Source organism: Fragaria vesca, linkage group LG2, assembly GCF_000184155.1.
Source record: "Fragaria vesca subsp. vesca linkage group LG2, FraVesHawaii_1.0, whole genome shotgun sequence".
Classification (NCBI taxonomy): Eukaryota; Viridiplantae; Streptophyta; class Magnoliopsida; order Rosales; family Rosaceae; genus Fragaria; species Fragaria vesca.
Window position 1 is genome coordinate 21,014,737 of NC_020492.1, and position 19,019 is coordinate 21,033,755.

Genomic DNA, 19,019 nt, shown 5'->3' on the forward strand with positions numbered 1-19,019 from the left:
CTACTGTCATCCAAATATACGTACAATATCGAAAAAGAAAATGTAGATCATGCAAAACAACATAAATATGGTACGATCCGAATGTTATAATTAAGGTAACCAATCGGATCGACATTAAAAATGTGTTCGAAATAAGTTTTGTATTTAAAATACTCCGGTTCAAATTGAAAGGGTTATCAATACTCATACGATAACTAAAGAGTCTTTATAGTTAGTTACATGTAGTTTCTCTTATTTCATAAAACGTTTAGATATTGTAGTGTCATACACAGTGATCATCCAATTTTAGAAATCCATTGTACGTGAAAACCCCATACATCATTTTGGAGAAACAAAGACACATACGGAAAAGGAGAATCCCAACCCAAGAGATGCAATCAAAGAAACAAAAGGATAAGATCGAGGGTAAATCAAACCCTAGTTTTGGGAAGGGGGGTAAAGAAATGAAGGAAATGGTAAATTTGAAAAGACAAAGGGCACAGCACACTGCTCTTCCCCTGTGCGTGATTTTTAAGTGGGTGTGCGCGGGATCAAAATTGTCAGTACTGGTGTACAAAAACAATGAAAGAAAGAGAGAGAGAGAGGAAGGGGTCACGGGTTTGTCTTGAAAGGCCCTTATTTCACACTCCCAGACTCAGACACATATTCTTTCTCTTTTTCCTCCTCTCTCGCAAGAAGAGAGAAATCGATCATTTCCAAATATTTAAACCCCCCAAAACCCAACCAAAAAACAAAAACAAATACCACATTACCACCACAACTCTCCTTTTATCCTACTCCATTTTTATCCCTCCCATCTCTCTCACTCCTCTCTTCTTAAAACCCTCTCCTTCCTCTCAGATCTCTCTCTCCCTCTCTCTATCTCTTCCTGCTTCTCTAATGGCTTTGATGATAGACAACTGCGGCGAAGGCATACTCCTCTCTCTCGACTCCCACAAATCTGTCCCGGCTCCGTTTCTCACCAAAACGTACCAGCTCGTCGACGATCCCGTCACCGACCACATCGTCTCTTGGGGCGAAGACGACACCACCTTCGTCGTCTGGCGTCCTCCGGAGTTCGCCCGCGACCTCCTCCCCAACTACTTCAAGCACAACAACTTCTCCAGCTTCGTCCGCCAGCTCAACACCTATGTATGCATCTAACGAATGTGTTTTTTTGTATCTATCGTTTTCGTTTCTGTTTTTGAGCTTTGCACTGAGACTGTTGTTCGGTCATGTTAGGGTTTCAGAAAGATCGTGCCGGACAGGTGGGAGTTCGCCAACGAGTTTTTCAAGAAAGGTGAGAAGCATTTGCTCTGCGAGATCCACCGCCGCAAGACGGCTCAGCCGACACAGCTCCCCATCAACCACCATCAGTACCACCCGCATTCGCCGCTCGGCAGCCACCACGTCGTCACCGGTCCCGGATTCTTCCCCTTCCCACGTGGCAGCAACTCGCCTTCCGACTCCGACGACTTTCCCAACTGGTGTGACGACTCGCCGCCGCCACTCGTGTCATCTCCACCTTCCGGCTGCGGTGGTGGTCCCCTCAACACTGGCTACTGCAGTAACGTTGCGACCACTACCACCGTGACAGCTCTGTCGGAGGACAACGAGAGGCTGAGGCGGAGCAACACCATGCTGATGTCGGAGCTCAACCATATGAGGAAGCTTTACAACGATATCATCTACTTCGTTCAGAACCATGTCAAGCCTGTCGCTCCCAGCAATTCTTACCCAGGTTCTCTACTTCTCTGCAACCCAACACAAAACACACTCAACCCCAACAACTCATCCGCCGCCATCCACAAGCCTCTCAACCAGGTTTTTGGGTACCACAATAACCCTAAGCAAACCCAACCACATCATCAGCCAATGGCCCATGTCATGATGAACAACAACGTTAACGTCTCGTCTCCGACCACCGCCAAGAGTACTAGCTCGGTGACGATTATCGAAGACCGGCCCGGCAACAACAATGGGTGCAAGACCAAACTGTTTGGGGTTCCACTGCTGCATTCGAAGAAGAGACTGCACCCGGAGTACAACAACGGCTCGAACCACACAGCCATGGAAGCAACTAAAGCTCGCTTGATTTTGGAGAAGGATCATGATTTAGGTCTTCACCTTATGCCCCCATCCACATGTTAGTCAGCTACTTAAATTTAGAAAGGTGTCGTCTTTTTCTCCAAAACCCATCAATCAAAATTAAACTACGTACTTAGCTAGCTAGCTTTAAAGGTTTCATCTTTTTGGTCCTAGTCTTTTTTGTTTGCTTGTATTCTGGATCTGATCATGAGATATGTGTGGGTGTTTGTGATGTCTGTATATATATGACTTTTAGTGCCGGTAATTTCCCACCGCTATGAATGCAGGTGTGGGTTTTGGGTAGAGTGATCGATGAAATATTATGCAAGATCTTATCTTGAATTTCGGTTGAAGTTTTAGTTTCATAAATTCATAGCTTTTGTTGGATTTTCAGTGAGGCTATTAATTGCTCTCGATTTTTGAATCTATTACTTTCTTCTTCGATCTTCTTCTCCTTCCTGAACCCTGCAGGCCTTCAGTTTCTCTGAATGTAATGCCTGATCGAGTATGTTTCAGTTGCATTAATGCCTGCCTGAGAAGACAGACAGGGGTGTTTGTGACAATTTGCAGTCTGGTCCATTTCCAATTTTCTCTAGGCCTTTCTCTGATAATGAGTTCTATTATTGGGTTCATAACTTCATACATTCATACGTACAACTCTCTCTGACCCTGCTGGGACTAAAACCCAAAATATAAAACAAAATTGCAGGAAAATTGGACAGCAAATAATGTTTTAAAAATGGAAAAAGCAACTGATAAAGCATGACAATTCGATGTTCAAAATCCAAAGTATGATCTGAGCAATAACAATAATTGTTATTATTTCCATCATTATGAAAAGAAGATCAAAGTAGAGGGGATGGGATAGAGAAATGAAGAAGATCGAAGACTATGATTTACTGAAAAGAAAGCTATCATTTCATACTGATCAAGGTTCTAATCTCTATATTTCTTGTTTCCATGAAACTGTCAGGAGTCACTACTCCACGCAGCAAAAAGCCAAACACATAGTTACAGATTGGTGTGTATTAATCTAATAAACCTGGAAAAAAATAAGTTGGGGTTTCGATGAAAGCGAAATGTAATAGACGAAACTGGACTCGAAAATGTGGGTTTGAAACGTTTCTATCAATGCTTCTATATATGCTCTTTCTTCTTCTTCTTCTTCTTCTTCTTTGAACCAGAAAAACCTACCTCTGCCGTTTCCTATTTCAAGTATCTGATCGATCATCACTATAAATATATACATGTATTTTCTGTTTTCATTATTGCTTGCTGTGAATCTGAATCTCTATCATGGCTTTTCTTGTCTCTCTCTCTCTCTCAAATTTTCTTTGACCCGTAATTGTGAGACAGACTGAGATCTCTATTCTAACTTCTAAGAGTGCGGAGGAAAAGTGAGGAATGATGTTATTATATTAGAACTGGAATATCTTTGTCGTACTCGGTACACTGCTAGGGTTTTGGTTTCGTCTGATAAATAATAATTAAATTAACCCTAGATTGACACCAGTCCACTAATGCTAGGTTGGTAGCTAGCCTTATGCTTCTTCTAAGCTTTTGTCCTTTACTGGGTCGTCGCACGTGACCAGAAACATGAACGTGCAGTGTATCATTTTTTTATATTTGAAAACAAACAGATCTTTGTTGGGAAGCTTTTTTTGGTGTCCAGATCAAATAGTGTAGAGGGAGTAAAGTGGGTGATGGGCTTCGAAAGCGGGTACGGATCATCCGGGTGAAAAAGAAGCTTTAAGATTGGCCACGAAATGGGTTGGTTTTTGAGAGCTTAAAAAGGAGTAAAAGGAAAAATGCGATTTCTAAAGACATGTGGCTACGTTTTAGGACTTTTCTGAAAGCACTTTGTTGACATTTAGGCTTCGCCCTTTTGGTGTAACACACTTTTTTGACAACTTACTAAGTTAGTAGTACTATGATTTATGTGAAATTAACCACACGATTGCAATTTTGTATAGGAAAGCAACTCTCCTAGACCTAGACAATCTTGTGTAGATTTTCTTCCCCGAGTAATTGCTTTATGGTGCTTTAGCCCAAAAGAGGCTAATTTCAAACTAGTCCAAGTCTTCAAATAGCTAGAAATACCATGATGATTGACCCCTACAAATAGTTTTACAATTTTGAACATTAAAGAGGGTCCTTGTATAAAGATTTAGCAGGATATCTATTTGGGCCATAGAGAAAGTAAAGGCTGGGCTTCAGTGCAGCATATAAAGTGCCATTTGGGCCTAAAAATTAGCTGTGATCCCAAGAACATACCCAAAACTGAAACTGACCCACGATCACGTATATATATTAGTAGAGCAAATGTGATCACTCTTTCAACTTTGATACACAAGTCGCTGTTTCGACATTCTAACGATGACATGCCTCTTTCACTAGAAACTTCACTTATTTTCTTCTTCTTCTCTTGCTCAATGTTGTTGCCTGTCGATCGTCGCTCGAATTCATAATGCTAATTATCACAGCATAACATGCTAATACTACTCAATTCCCAATTTTAATACAAATGTTTTCTTCCTAATACATACCATGGGATTAGGATTTAGGATGAATATGAGACTATGAGAACTTGTGTACATGAAAAATGGGCATTTCTAACATAAAAAGGGGAATTTGTGTGAATACATTAAAACTCTGGAGGCCCAAAACAAAATAACCCATATTTGAACAAAACTTAAAACCCATTAGGCACGAGAACGGCACTCTGGGAATCTTTCCCCGCTGTTTTCTTCTCGCCACGCGCCACCCTTAAACCCTAGTAAAGCCCCACACACCTCCTCCTTCTCTAACCCATACAATCCCTCCAGGAAGCCTCACTCTTCTTCAGAATTATGGAGGTGGTGGTGGCCTCCTCCTCCGTCGAATCCGACATCGCCTGCTGGGACTTCAACACCGGCGCCGAGCTCCTCCGCTACAAGTCCTGCGCCTCTCCCAATCACGGCCTCGTCTCCGTCGGCGACCGTTTCCTCGCATCCTCTCAGCTCCGTCACACCAGTGACGGCGGCTCCGTCAAGTATTGGGCCTGGTCCAAAGTGAGTTCAACTACGCACACCACCTGTTCGATGAAATTCCTCAATTGATTGCTAACTATTTAATTTGTGCTGCGCAGCCTCAGCCTGATGCCAAGAGCTCGCAAGACGAACCGATAAAACCGCTGGCTGCTAACAGAGAGGGCACCTACGTGGTTGGTGGAGGTGTCTCCGGGACTATCTACTTGTGGGAGGTTAGTTTTTCATGATTGTTTTGATTTCTCTGTTGATATTAGTTGCGGTTCGTGTTTGAATTATAATGTACATGGTTTGTTTTTGTTAGGTAACTAGCGGTAGGCTGCTTAGGAAGTGGGATGCTCACTATAGAGCTGTAAGTTGCTTGAGATTTTCTGATGACGGCACCATACTGTTTTCGGGGTCTGAGGATGGAGAAATTAGAGCCTGGAACCTTGTAACGTAATAGTTTCTATCTTAAAACTCATGTCCTGATGCAATGTATGTGTTTTGGATTCGGAGATAGGGAGCGATTATAACTCTGGCAATTGAATTTAACAGGATATTCGATGATCATCAAAGTCAACATGAAAAGTATGGACACTTGCTTAGTTTTACCGAGCACTCGCTTTCTGTAACGGATATGGTGTTAGGATTTGGATATGATCCCGTTATTGTGTCGGCTTCAGAGGATCGAACATGCAAGGTATTACATGCTTGGGTTGGACCAGTTATGGTATTATAAGAATGCTTTGTCGTCAGCGGCAGATTATCAATTTATTTTCTCATGGTTTGCTGTTAGCATATGGTATCATGATATTGTTTGTCGTAAAGGACAGTTTATGTATTTGTCGATCACTGGAGTATCTTGTTGCATTTTCTTTTTAGCTGTCTCTTCACTGCATTATCATTGTCTATGCCACTCCAGTTATCTATTACACGTGTTCCGCTCATTCTGGTTATGTTCATCTCGGCAAAATAATGATGCATTCTTAAAGTCTCAGATGTGTTTGTCATTTAGGGTTTAGGGTATGTATCATTTTGACAAGGATATATATTTTACCATAGATTTGGAGCTTTTCAAGAGGAACATTACTGAGAAATATTGTTTTTCCGACAATAATTGATGCAATTGCAATGGATCCTGGTGAAAATCTCCTCTTTGCTGGTGGTAGAGATGGAAATATATACGTGGCTGCACTTAATACTGCAAAGACAGCTAGCAGCAAATATGGGTTGCATATCATCAATTGCTTCTCAAACCACAGGTTTCTCTCTTGTCCTATAGTTTTACTATTTCATGAACTTGTTTGTATTCTCTTTGTAAGTAGCTCTATTATTCCGATTGGTCGTGTTGAATTACAATTATGAGTCTTCATATAAGTACATGTTTGTGTTTTTTTCTTAAATGAGTTAAACTCTTTTTTGTTTTTATATATTTTTCACAGCAAGGCAGTTACTTGCTTGGCATGGGGACTATCTGGAAACTATTTGATTTCTGGATCAGAGGATGGCATGGTTAGAGTATGGGATGCTAAAACTGCTAACATTATCCGCGTGCTCAAACACTCAAAAGGTTATTCCATGGTTATTTTAATTGTTGCTTCTTGCTTCTGTAGGATTTTCGCAGTCCTAGTGTAAACTAGTCTGCCGGTCACGGCTACCATGTTGATATACTAAATTCTTAGTTAATTCTAGCCCTTTTTTTTCCCTTTCAATTCTGTTGCATGAAAATTTTGTTATACTGTGCAGGTCCAGTGAATAATATTCTAGTTATTAGACAACAAGTTTCTCATACGATCCCGAATTCACAAGCCTCCTCCAGGCGGCACGGTTCCTCATTACCACCTCCACTAGAAAAGCGTGCATATGAAGCAGATAAAGATGCAGGTTTTAAGGCAGTCATCGGTCTCCAGGGTACTTGCAATAAATCCACAGATGCAGTGTATATCACTTCTGACGTGATGGAGTGTCAAATCAGAGAGCTTCAGGTTTGTTATTGATTGTTAAATATTCTCATGACTTCACTTCACTTCCCTAGATATAGGCATTTTTAGATTCAGACAAAAAGATTTCAAATTGTTGAGGTGTTTGTACATGTGGGCACACTAATATATTGATATATTGATCTCTCATAAAAATATTTTTGGTTTCAGCAACAAGGTTCTGCTTCAGCTGAAATGGAGATTGAGAGACTGAAGCATGAGAATAAAAGATGCCAACAAATGATTCAGCAGTGGAAGAAAATGTATGACAATTTGCACCAATTCTGTGTAAATGAGCTTGTCGATGGTGATAAAGGAGGAGCCCCAAATGGAAATGCTCCCTAATGTTGCTAATCTGGACCAACCAGCTTGTGACATGAAGGATGAAATCAGCATCGGGTATGAGACGTATGTTCCTTTCTTGTTTTGTAGCTCTGTTCATTTGAATTATCGGTTTCTATATGTATCATCTTTCAGTTCCGGAAATATTGACGTAGCTTTTTTGATATATGAAAATTCCATGCTGTTGCACCCTCTTTAGTCTCTGCGATGGGTGTAAAATTTGCAGCCATTAGGCGACTAGAAACATTCATCCAATTTTGTTTCTAATAAAGTAGGTCTGGGGTTCACATCCAAAACTAATTGACTGACAATGGATGTGACCCAAACCTTTATTAACTCATATGCAAGGTCCCATGTTCCCGATGTGGGATTGATATCTCAACACGCCCTCGCACGTGACGTGTAGTGCGTGTGGTCATTGGGCTTCACACGTCGACGTGGGTAACCCGTTCTGATACCATGATAAAATATTATGGGGTTCATATCCAAAACTAATTGACAATGGGTGGAATGACCCAAACCCTTAGTAATCCACAGGCAAGATCTCATGTTCCCGATGTGAGATTGATATCTTAACACGTTTCCGCACGTGTGACGAATTTTCAAGCCTAACACGTGGACAACTTTTTAGGTAACGTGGAGTGCGTATGACCATTGGGTTTCACACGTGGACGTGGGTAACCTGCTCTGATATCATGATAAAATATTATGGGGTTCACATCCAAAACCAATTGACAATGGGTGGAGTGGCTCAAACCCTTAGTAATCCACATGCAAGATCTCATGTTCCCGATGTGAGATTGATATCTCAACACGTCTCCGCACGTGTGATGAATTTTCAAGTCTAACATGTGGACAACGCCCCCGCACGTGTGGCGAATTTTCAAGTCTAACATGTGGACAACTGTTTTAGGTGACGTGGAGTGCATGTGACCATTAGGCTTCACACGTGAACGTGGGTGACCTGTTCTAATACCATGATAAAGTAGTCTGAGGTTCACATCCAAAACAAATTGGAAATGGGTGGAGTAGTCCAAACCCTAATTAACTCATAGATAAGGTTCCATATTTCCGACGTGGGATTGATATCTCAACAATTTCCACTTCATCTGTCCCTAACGGACATTTTTTTTACCAATTAAGTAGATTCCAAGTACAAGGACCGACCCTGATCAGAAGCAGTTAATCTGAAAACCAAATTCGAAAACCCCCTTTTTTCCAGTTCTTGGTTAGAAACAGAATCCTGGTTGTCATTCTATTGTGCAGTACCCGGCCAAGCACAGAACGTTTCTAGTCACTCTGTCACCTCACCAAGAGCGGTAGAGTCACTAGAGTGCTATTCTAAGGTGTGCTTAATAAGTACAATGTTTGTCAATCAATTTTCTGTACTTTTAACAGGGAATTCATGATTGATATTGATGCCCTAGAATCCTAGATAAAGGGTCAGCCTCGAAAACAAATGAAATTTTCTTTCAAGGCCCAGCCTAGGTTTTTTTTCAAAGTTCTATAACCCAATGGAACACCCCCCACTCTAATACGTGAGCGAAGGGGTTATAGAGGTTGAGGACCATGCCTATTTAGCTTGAGGTATTCTACTGCCCAGAGCCCCAGACAACGAATACTGAATGAATACCGTACCCTCTTCAATTTCCTTGCAATTGATTGAGAGATCACCAAGTGTGGCATGAGTCGCATGACGCAGAGTAGCACCAAACAAGCATGCAAATTTACCAAGAGTAAAAGTCTCTGGTACAAACCAGAGTTCCTTTTCACTTCAAAAAGACCGGCATGGCCTCCCACTGTGAAAAATTGAAGGCACCAAACTTGGAACCCAAACACTTTCATAATGATGCTTTGACTGCCTGTCTTGCCTAATTGGGGTCTCACCAGAAACCGAAAAGAAAAGCAAAGAAATCATCCAAGAATCCTGACTGTGAAGAAAATCATGCAGAGCGAGAGAGAGGGAATAGATTACATACGGGACCATTTGCTTATAAATTATTGAGAGCAAGAAGTTATTATTTTCCTTTAGAGCTGAGTCTACTGCTGCTTGCATTGGCTTGCGATTCCCAATGGAGGAGGGTAAAGATTAAAAACCAAAGTGGGAGAAGCAAGCTAGCAAAGCCAGGCAAAGCAAGAATTCCATTATTAACAGTTGCTCTATAGAATATGTCACTCTCTGTTATATGCCTTCTGGTTTTTGGTGCAAGTATAAATATAATATCTGTGTACAAGTAGAGAATTATAAATGGTAGTGTGGGGAAGAAGATAAGGTATAGCAGAGGCAGTGATATAATGCAAAGTTAAAAACCCACCCAACAATACCAACAGCAAAATCTCTCTCTTTCAGATTCTTTTTATCCAATCCAATCGAACCTCTTGTTACGTACAGAGAAGAACATGTCTCTTTACTCATGTCTCACTTGGAACAAAAACTATATACTATATTATTATGCATTTCCATGGGATGAAGCAGATAGCTAGGGTTTCCGTGAGCCATCTAGGTGATGATCTAGCCGGTACAAATATAAAACTCGATGACTCTTGTTACCTATCTGGTTACCTAGCTCAGGTATCTGATTGCTCAGATATTAGATTTGTTTTTCTAATCTGTGCATGAGATACTGTTACTGTAAAAATCATAAAATTCATCAAGTTCTGGTAGCTGCATGGTAATTAGGTGCAGGTTGGCAATTGCAGCACATGAATCAGGTTTCATCTGCTGATCAGTCTCGAAAGGCGTTCCCGAGCAATTTGAAGAAGAAGAAGAAGAAGAAGAAGAGAGAAACCCTAAAGAATTCTAATATCAATTGGACCATTATGACTGAGAACACAGGTCCACAGGTCCACAATGATCGAAACGGCACCGGATTCGCACCGCCAACCAGGAAAGGAATGTGTCTGTCGTCATATATTATAGAGCTAGCTAGGTTGCTGGTGAGATTTCTGACACCTGTCATGTGGGAGTGGGGTTTAGGTCTTCTGCTTGCTGCTTGCTTCTGCTTCTTCAAAACGAAAGCGATATTAATTTTAAGGGCAAAGTTATTGTAAGACACCGCAGTTGATGACAGTCCCACACTCAAAACATTATAACCTACACCAGGCCAGGCCCTTTCTTCAGTACTCTCTCTTCAGAAAAGAACATGATTCGATTCATGCACCACAAGAAGCACTCATTGACGATCCATCTAGCAGTTGGGGTAGATCTGAGCCCTTCAATCCCTTCAACATCACCTTCACTACTGCTATGATGATTCATATCACAAACTGGGTTATCCTTCTCTCTCACTTTTTGGTAAATTGACCAAGGACCAAGATACATGTGAAGATAAGTGAAAGTAATAATAATGCTCCATGTTCATTCTTGGCCCATATTACATATAGAATTATAGATATAAGAGTGGAGATGAATCAGATGATGAAATTGATGTAGGGTTTGGCTCCATTATTTGTGATGCTCTTCCAAATCTAGGAAGCAAGCAAATTAGCAATACAGTAATTTGACATGGACTTGTTTAACGTTTTTAACTTTTTATCCCCAGCAAAGGAATAGATTGTTTCCCAATAAAGAAAGGAAACAAATATGATGGGAAAACAAGAAAAATGCGCAGCAGCTTTGTAATAATACAAGCTAGCTTACAATGATAACACCAATATTGAACATATATGCAATGTACAGTGTTTTGTATCACTCGTTGTTTAAAGGAAGGAAAAGGTCAAAAGGGAAAAAACAAAAAAACAAAAAAAACTCCTAACTATATTATATATAAAATACAAATAATACAATGGTTCTCCCACTGTGTATTGATAGTGTGTTCCCAATACCGCTATTTAATTGGTTGGTTTCCTCTCCCATTTCTTTTTTTCTTTTTTTTTTTGGTCTGAAACCCTCTCCCATTTCTTGTTTCTTATATTACAGCCTTTGTGTGTTTCTCTCCTTCACTGCAATACATTCTGATATAAACCTCTCAATCTCTTTTCATCTTCCCCATCCCTCTGCTATCTTACTTCATCAGTTTCCAGCACTAAGTTCGCAGCAGCCTTCAATAACTCTTTGTACTTCTCCTTCCTTTCCTATCATATAATAGATACGCACCCCCATATATACACATAAGCTTCTAGATAGAGCTAGCTAGCAACACCAGAGTAGAAAATGGATATCAACCAACTAAAATCAGAGGAGCAGATGGAAATGATGATGATGATGCAAATGGATAAAATCTCCGAGCTCTGTGGCGCCTACAACGACGTCGTTTCCGACCTCCCTTCATCTGAACACTTTTCTGGTAGTGCAACTTCCATGCCACATTACAGCCATGACCAAAACCCTCACACTGTTTCTTCTTCACCTCCATCCTCATTTCTTAACCTACACCCTTCAACCATATCATTCACCAACTCACTTGAACAATCACCAGAACCTCAACTGGCATCGGATAAGCGTGCTTCAATGGCGGCTATGAGGGAGATGATATTCAGAATCGCCTCGATGCAGCCAATCCACATAGACCCGGAGTCGGTGAAGCCGCCAAAGAGAAGGAACGTGAAGATTTCCAAGGACCCTCAGAGCGTGGCGGCTCGTCACAGGAGGGAGAGGATTAGCGAGAGGATAAGAATACTCCAGCGACTAGTCCCCGGGGGAACTAAAATGGACACTGCATCCATGCTGGACGAGGCTATTCACTACGTCAAATTCTTGAAGTCTCAAGTTCAGACGCTGGAGAGAGCCGCCGTGAATAATAACAATAACAGGGTACAACAAACCGGGATTGGTTTTCCGGTGGCGATGTCAAGTGGGAGTAATTACCTTTCTAATTCTATGGCCAAAGCGTACCAAGCCCATCCTCCGCAGCATCATCAGAATGTGCAGCATTTCGGCGACGCTTGAATAACTCTTAGGGATTATCATTAGTTTCGTTTGATTAATTGAAGGGATATAAGGAACATGTGCATGGCCAAACAGCCTTTACTCTTTAACCTTGTAATCCATGTCCTATTACTTCTATCATATTAAGTCTGATCTTATAAAGAATTATCCTTGTTTTCTTTTTACAAGTTTTTGTAGTATGCATCATATCATTCAGTTGGAGAAGAAGAACTATAATAAACGTTGACATAGGTTATAGGAAAAAATTGTATCGTACAGATCCATATAGCAGTTATACCCAAAACTATATCAATCATAAGCTAGCTAAGTCGGGCTGTCTGTCCCGAAACTATATAGTAACGAAAAGCTAAATCATGAGGCTAGGTTTGTTCTTCAACTCGGGCAACATGCTGCTCTATATGGTATAATTTGAGATTTCTGAGGAAACAAAAGTATCTTGGAGATGGGATATAACTCATATAAGGAGGCTAGCTAATCAAGCAAAACTATCCTGTGCGTTGTGCCTGAAGAGAAAAAAAACAAATACGAGAAGCTACAGCTAATAATGTTGATGATGGACCTATTGTTGTGAAACCTGGAATTGTAATTTGGGGGACAAAATATTTGTTGTCACGTGAAAGTTGAATGCTTTTGCAATTTCCCGGCGACACCTGTACGTATATGACCCCCCACCCTGGTGTTTTGATTAACAACTGTTATCTTGAGCCTGTGATACGTCCCTGGATCGCACTAGTACAGTGATCCATGACTAACAAGAGCAATATGCAGCTGCAGTCTTTATTCCTTTCTTTTCTGGACATGAAATCTATGCAAGTCTTTTTTCTTATTTGTTGATCATGGTATATTATCAGAGATTCGGAATATTTCATAAGAGATCGAAGCTTATTAGTTTACGGTAAGAGGCACGTCACAACGGTCGACACTAATCTAACGAGTGAGTTTAACCTCCGGTTCGGAACTTCTTTTTCGGTAACGAGTATCTAGATTGAGAAAGACAGCCCACCGAACCAGGACCATGAAACTTGAGGATCAGTGTCGTGGAAACTGCAGTCTAATTTCACTATCACATGTCAACTAGCTCTTACTCATGACCCGGGTCTTCCCAACGAAAATCCAACGGATGGACTTCCCAACGAAGCATCGAGCAATAATATAGTAAGTGTGTTGAGAGAGAGAGAGAGTGCATGGGAAGTCCACGTGAAGGTCTGACAGAAGCAACGGTGGTGCTTTCACTGCTGCTAGATAGCTTTGGTATTGCTTGCTTGCTTTCACGATTAGGCAAAGTGATAATATTGTTTTCGATTGCCTTGCAAACACGTGAACTCAATCCCACTTGGCGCACCACCGAGGAAATTTCTGCCAACTCGGACAGTTGAACGGCCGGTGATCGATGATCATGTCCGGTACCGGAAGATCGAGATAGAACCAGCTACTTATTCTAGCAGCAAGCTAGCTAGCTAGATGCGACGAATAACTTCTTGCCGTTCTTGGCATGCCTTCAACAACTATAGACTGATTTATGAATTAATCAGCCGCTCAAGCTAGAAAATCATTAACCCTAAACCTAATTAGCCGTTTAACAAAATTATGAACCCTAAACCCTAATCATATTAATCTGCTTCATCGATCCCCATTTGATCACACACTACCTTAATTAGCCTCTTGATCACACACAACCCTAAACCCTAGTTATAACTTGCATGTTTGAACTTGGACAATGCTAACTGATCAACATATCAATTGGCATGTATACCACAACAGTTAATTAATAAAGGAGGGGGATCGATAAGCATGAGAGATCGAGATCAAATTAATATAAGAACGACGTACGTTTCCAGCGTGCATGATCTCTTTCATATAGTTTATGGGTCCAATATGTTAGGGACTAGGGAGGAGTCAGGAGGAGAATCGGTAGGCATGAAAGAGGTCTTAATGTTGCTGCTACAATTCTTAAAGAGACGAATTCATGCATGCATATGCTAATGTGTCGATAACAAATCGATCACGTATAAACAGATTAAAACCCGAAGATACATCATCCAACAAAATCCTGCAGTAGAATTCTAGCAGAGAAAAAGATAGGCATGCATGATGATTAAAAATAAAATAGATACAAACGGTCAAACAAACAAGTACCTCAGAAAACCCATGCCATGTATGTGAGAAAACCGAAGCGAGACATCTGGCCGGGTAAGCAAGACATCTATGATCAGTCTATCTGCAACGTATGTATATCTTCATCAACCTAAATCGATCGGAAGGACGTGTTCTGCAATCTGCATGCAATGTTGTTGGAGCAAGAGGTGTCCCCTTGTCTTCTAAACATGGAGCATGCAATGCATATTCAGACCATTCCAAAATTCACAAGTACTACTTTCTTTCTATTTGTCTCTTCAACACTCTCGATAATTAATATCAATTTTATAAAAGAATTAAGTGATCGATATTAGCTCTTGGGGTGTGATACTCATATCAATAGTTTAAAATGAGGAACATCGATCATAGAAGAACAAGTAGATAAAATTGTGCAGTGAAATCAATAGAGTAGAAACCAATTAATCGATTCCAATATCCAAACAAGTGAAGAGTAAAACCAAGAATGTTCAATACGACATGTTGGTTGGTCGGACCGGAGGAGTACGTAGGGGTCCCGATCGATGGGGAGTGACAACAACCCAAAATTCCAAAATTGTTGGCCATCCCATTATTCTTCAATGGAGCAAGCAATTCCTCTTTCTTATGATAGGAGGGATGTATCTGTATTTCTATTCCAACACAACACAACAACTTTTGCATAATTTTTTGTCCCAAAATCGATCTACAACTTCTAGAATCTCGGGTAACAGAGAACCACCCTAATGCACATTATCATTATCGATCCGTTCCACGACTCTCAGTGATCGCTTAACCAGCTAATATATGTACATGAATGGCTCGAAATGGCCAGAGTACTTTCGGTGTACAAAACCTCGTATGCGTCGGCACAGCCTAACAAGATGCTTAACAAAGTGGCGATTTCCTGTGGCCGCTCGATCAGGGCGTTATTACTTTGATTCTCATAAGATTTAAAGGCATTATGTAAAAGTAAGGATATATGATCATGATAGGAACCAAGGTTTATTGAAGCAGTGCAGAAAACGTAAAGGAAACAAGAAGAACCAGCTGAATGACTACATCCTGTATTAGGTGAAATGGATGTGAAAAATATATCAAGCTTGTATATAGGCAATAGGTATTACAAGCAAAAGACCTACTTACCCTCAGATGGTTAACAGATCGGAGAAGCTGCAAGAAGTTTTGGCTAGCGCACTGATCGATGTGTGTATACTATTTTGTTTTCTAAGGAACTAAACCTAAATGATACATGTACGATCTACTATGGAACTAAACCTAAAGTCCTAACTAATGACCATGTCAAACAAAAGAAACTTGACTAAGGATTTGAGAAACAGCTAGCTACATGTTTGTAAACAACTGAATATATGTTGAATACCTTGGTATATTCAGACATTTTGCGATGAATCTGGAAATTATTGCTTTCTCCGACTGGCTAGGCTACTTATATACGACCTATATATAATTCCTTAGTTTTGAAAATCTCAATCAAGGTGTACGCAATGACTAATCATATATACTGACGTAAACAAATCATTTACGTTTCATCAGGAATCATATATATGACTGAGGGTGGTAGTCCGATAAAACGAGCTAGTTTAAGATTCAATCAGACTAATTGAGCTTGACCAAACCACGATTGACTAATTACGAATTGATGTGCTCTGAAGTCTGAACTATAAATTTATAGTCTCTCGTATAGTTTAATTGATTTAATCTTTCGCCTAAGCCGTGTCATTTGATCAACTTTGAATCACAAAGCTTTCGCTTCTGAAACTTTCAAACAAGAATTTCATGATGGCCACTGTGCATAAATGAACCCTAAAATACATTGAGCTGAAAATGAAACTCTACCTACCTTAAAGAACGATCGATAATGATCGGACTAGCTACTAATGAACGATGGAAAGTTAATTAAAATTGCCCTTGTAGTAATAATGACGATTTTTATAATAATAGAGTAGTTAATTATTAAATGATCCCGGAGCATAGTACAACAACAACTATCACGGTTAAGTTTTTCAGTCTTTTGATACAGCCTTTTAATTATCTCATAATTGAGATAAAAGTTCGACTATTTATGTTATTACCCTCTTTCTTGCTTTCAATAATTTTTTTCCTTTCGGTAAAGTAAACGGTGTCACTATAACAATATAGAGCAAAGGCCACACAAGATGAAGGATGTTGCAATTCAAACATATGTGACAATTTTCTCTTCATACTCCATTAATACCCTCACTTGCCACACTTACGGAAGAATGCAACACCTCTAAAGGCCACACAAGGTGTGTGGTGTTTGCTCCATATTATTGTAGTGTGTGTTCATGACTTCATGCGTATTACAACGAGTTTAGCTAAGTACTATACACCTGATCGAGATCAAGATATTAAGGATTCTAACTGACCAATATCATCAATTAATCATTATTGACCGTATTAGTGAAAGATGCAAGTTCTAATTTAGGGAATGATATGTTGCCAAATAATCAGCAATTCAACTCAGCTTTACGACGATCAAAACATTTGAGAATTCTATCTTAAGTTATTATTTGACTTTTTACGTACGCAAAACTCCAAAAATAAGAATCGATCCTCAATTCATATTTGAAAAACCACCATCGCACGCACCATTGAAAGGAACACTTCCAACTATATATTATATTTGCAAATATTTGTAAAATATATGCATATGTCTATATATAATAGAGCATACAGAATCCATTTCCTACATTTCCATGGTACTTCAATTCCTGTCAGACATTTGATATATAGCTAGCTCATCGATCGATCTCTCCTACTCTCCTTGCTTCAAAGTCATTTCAACTCATGGCTTCTAAGGAACATGTATGTGACAATTACTTTAGTTTGAAGCCAGAAGAAGCAACGCTCATCGAGCTTCTCCGACTTCTGTTTTCCTCCGATTTAGACAGCAGAAAATTCATCGAGTCCTCGGGAGAGGTTTGGAAGTTAGAACGAAGGTGGATACTCCTCGTCTCTGTTGTAGTGCAACGGTTCTTCCTCTTCTGCAGTGTTCCTCTGGCGAGAATAGGAGACGTGCTGCAGAAATGGCTCAACCTTGTTTCGATCAACGGCGGACCACTCATGCTCTTGTTAAACCGGCTAAGAGGTACGTAATCCATTAATTACCTAGGTTTGATGTGATCGATTATCTTGTATTGCATACATGAAGTCATTAGTATTTACACTAGTCCATCTCCATCTAATTACTAAGGATGAACAATTTTTCATAAGGACTCATGATCGATGCATGCACCATGTTTGTGTATGCATTCATTCTTTGATTCACGTACTTGACAAACTGCGGTCTGTAAGATGGGTTTTGATTTCGAAAATTAATGAACGAGAAGACTTCAATTTTGAAAGATTTTCGGTTTTAGATTAAGAGAAATTTAAGAGTATGAACATCGTGCTTATGTTCAACAACTGAAGAAGTTGATCGAAACAAGAAATACTTATTATGGTGATTGAAATGGGGTGCAGGAAAGGTGATGGAGCCGGATTCGTTATCATCGACATCGGCGGTTGGAAATCTGGACAGGAGAATTGAATTAGACAAGAGCATCAAACCTGAGAATCCAAGATACAAAGCGGCTCTCTCTATGATGGCTGCTAAGTTGTCATACGAGAACAAAGACCTCGTTCAATCCGTCGTTAACCATCACTGGAAGGTTTACGTGTAAACCAGTATTGTTAACCTCATGTTCCTTAATTATGATGATAATGCATGATGAACTAATTTGATCTTCTTGTTTTCCGGCCATTTCTTTCGATATGCAGATGAAATTCGTGGGATTCTACAACTTTCGCAATGGTAATGAAAAAACCTACAATTAGTATGCAATTGATACGTAGGTCATAATTATATATCATTTTTCATTTCCAATATGGTATTTTTTTTAGTATATTGAATCATCATTTGTATGTAAAGTAATAGACTAATGAGTTAGTCTACTACGACTAGTTAAGTTAGTCTAGTGGTTAAGCACTTTCCCTTTCTTATGAGTTACGACATCTCATATATATATATATATATATATATATATATATATATAGAAACTCCAATTACCTTAGAATATGACCAATTTGATAAAAATGGATTTGAAAATAAATAATGGAGTGGATCTTGAATCAACTCTAACTCTTACGTTATTCCAATTTCCATAATTAGGATCCAAAGATGTTGTTTTCTTATCTATTGTATCTTAAAATTTTAGAGTACAGTTATTGTGACATTTAAATTTGCTCAATATACATCTTATGCTCTTTACACCTCCTTTTAAATTTTAACTACAAACATTTGCTTACAATATCTTCTTTTAAATTCCTAAAATAACCTTAGGTATGTTATTCACATATATCTTGATAATTTACTCATTATGTTATTCACATATATCTTGATAATTTACTCATTATACCTCTTATTTATTCTTTAGACCTCTCATTTTTTTAATTTTTTTTTTTTGCATGATATCATCGAGACCTCTATTCTTTGATTTTTTTTTTCGTTCAAACCTCTTTCATGACCTCAATTCCTTGATATTTTTTATTTCCCATAGAATGTCACCAAACCTCTATTATTTGATCAATTTGTAAAAAAAA

The 19,019-nt window shown here is 39.5% G+C and overlaps 4 protein-coding genes across 4 annotated transcripts in view; all 4 read left to right on the plus strand.

The window, feature by feature from the left end:
• Nucleotides 1-748: 748 nt before the first annotated feature.
• LOC101301353 (heat stress transcription factor B-4-like) lies at nt 749-2,130 on the plus strand. The gene is made up of 2 exons (XM_004291048.1): nt 749-1,131; nt 1,222-2,130. The coding sequence occupies exons 1-2, from the start codon at nt 880-882 to the stop codon at nt 2,128-2,130; spliced, it is 1,161 nt and encodes a 386-aa protein (XP_004291096.1). The 5' UTR covers nt 749-879.
• A 2,680-nt stretch (nt 2,131-4,810) lies between these two features.
• Nucleotides 4,811-8,409, plus strand: LOC101301637 (WD repeat-containing protein 18-like). The gene is made up of 9 exons (XM_004291049.1): nt 4,811-5,117; nt 5,195-5,308; nt 5,398-5,531; nt 5,631-5,775; nt 6,138-6,337; nt 6,518-6,645; nt 6,822-7,060; nt 7,226-7,671; nt 8,386-8,409. Exons 1-8 carry the CDS (start codon nt 4,917-4,919, stop codon nt 7,397-7,399), a joined length of 1,335 nt encoding a protein of 444 aa, XP_004291097.1. The 5' UTR covers nt 4,811-4,916; the 3' UTR covers nt 7,400-7,671; nt 8,386-8,409.
• A 3,043-nt stretch (nt 8,410-11,452) lies between these two features.
• Nucleotides 11,453-12,284, plus strand: LOC101314058 (transcription factor HEC1-like). The gene has a single exon (XM_004292764.1). It carries the CDS (start codon nt 11,550-11,552, stop codon nt 12,282-12,284), a length of 735 nt encoding a protein of 244 aa, XP_004292812.1. The 5' UTR covers nt 11,453-11,549.
• Nucleotides 12,285-17,126: 4,842 nt separating this feature from the next.
• Nucleotides 17,127-19,019, plus strand: part of LOC101301930 — a 3,946-nt gene continuing 2,053 nt past the window's right edge. Inside the window, exons 1-3 of the mRNA XM_004291050.1 lie at nt 17,127-17,526; nt 17,901-18,088; nt 18,198-18,231. Of these exons, the coding sequence (XP_004291098.1) occupies nt 17,226-17,526; nt 17,901-18,088; nt 18,198-18,231 (523 nt within the window). The 5' untranslated portion in view covers nt 17,127-17,225. The remainder of the gene's footprint in view (nt 17,527-17,900; nt 18,089-18,197; nt 18,232-19,019) is intronic.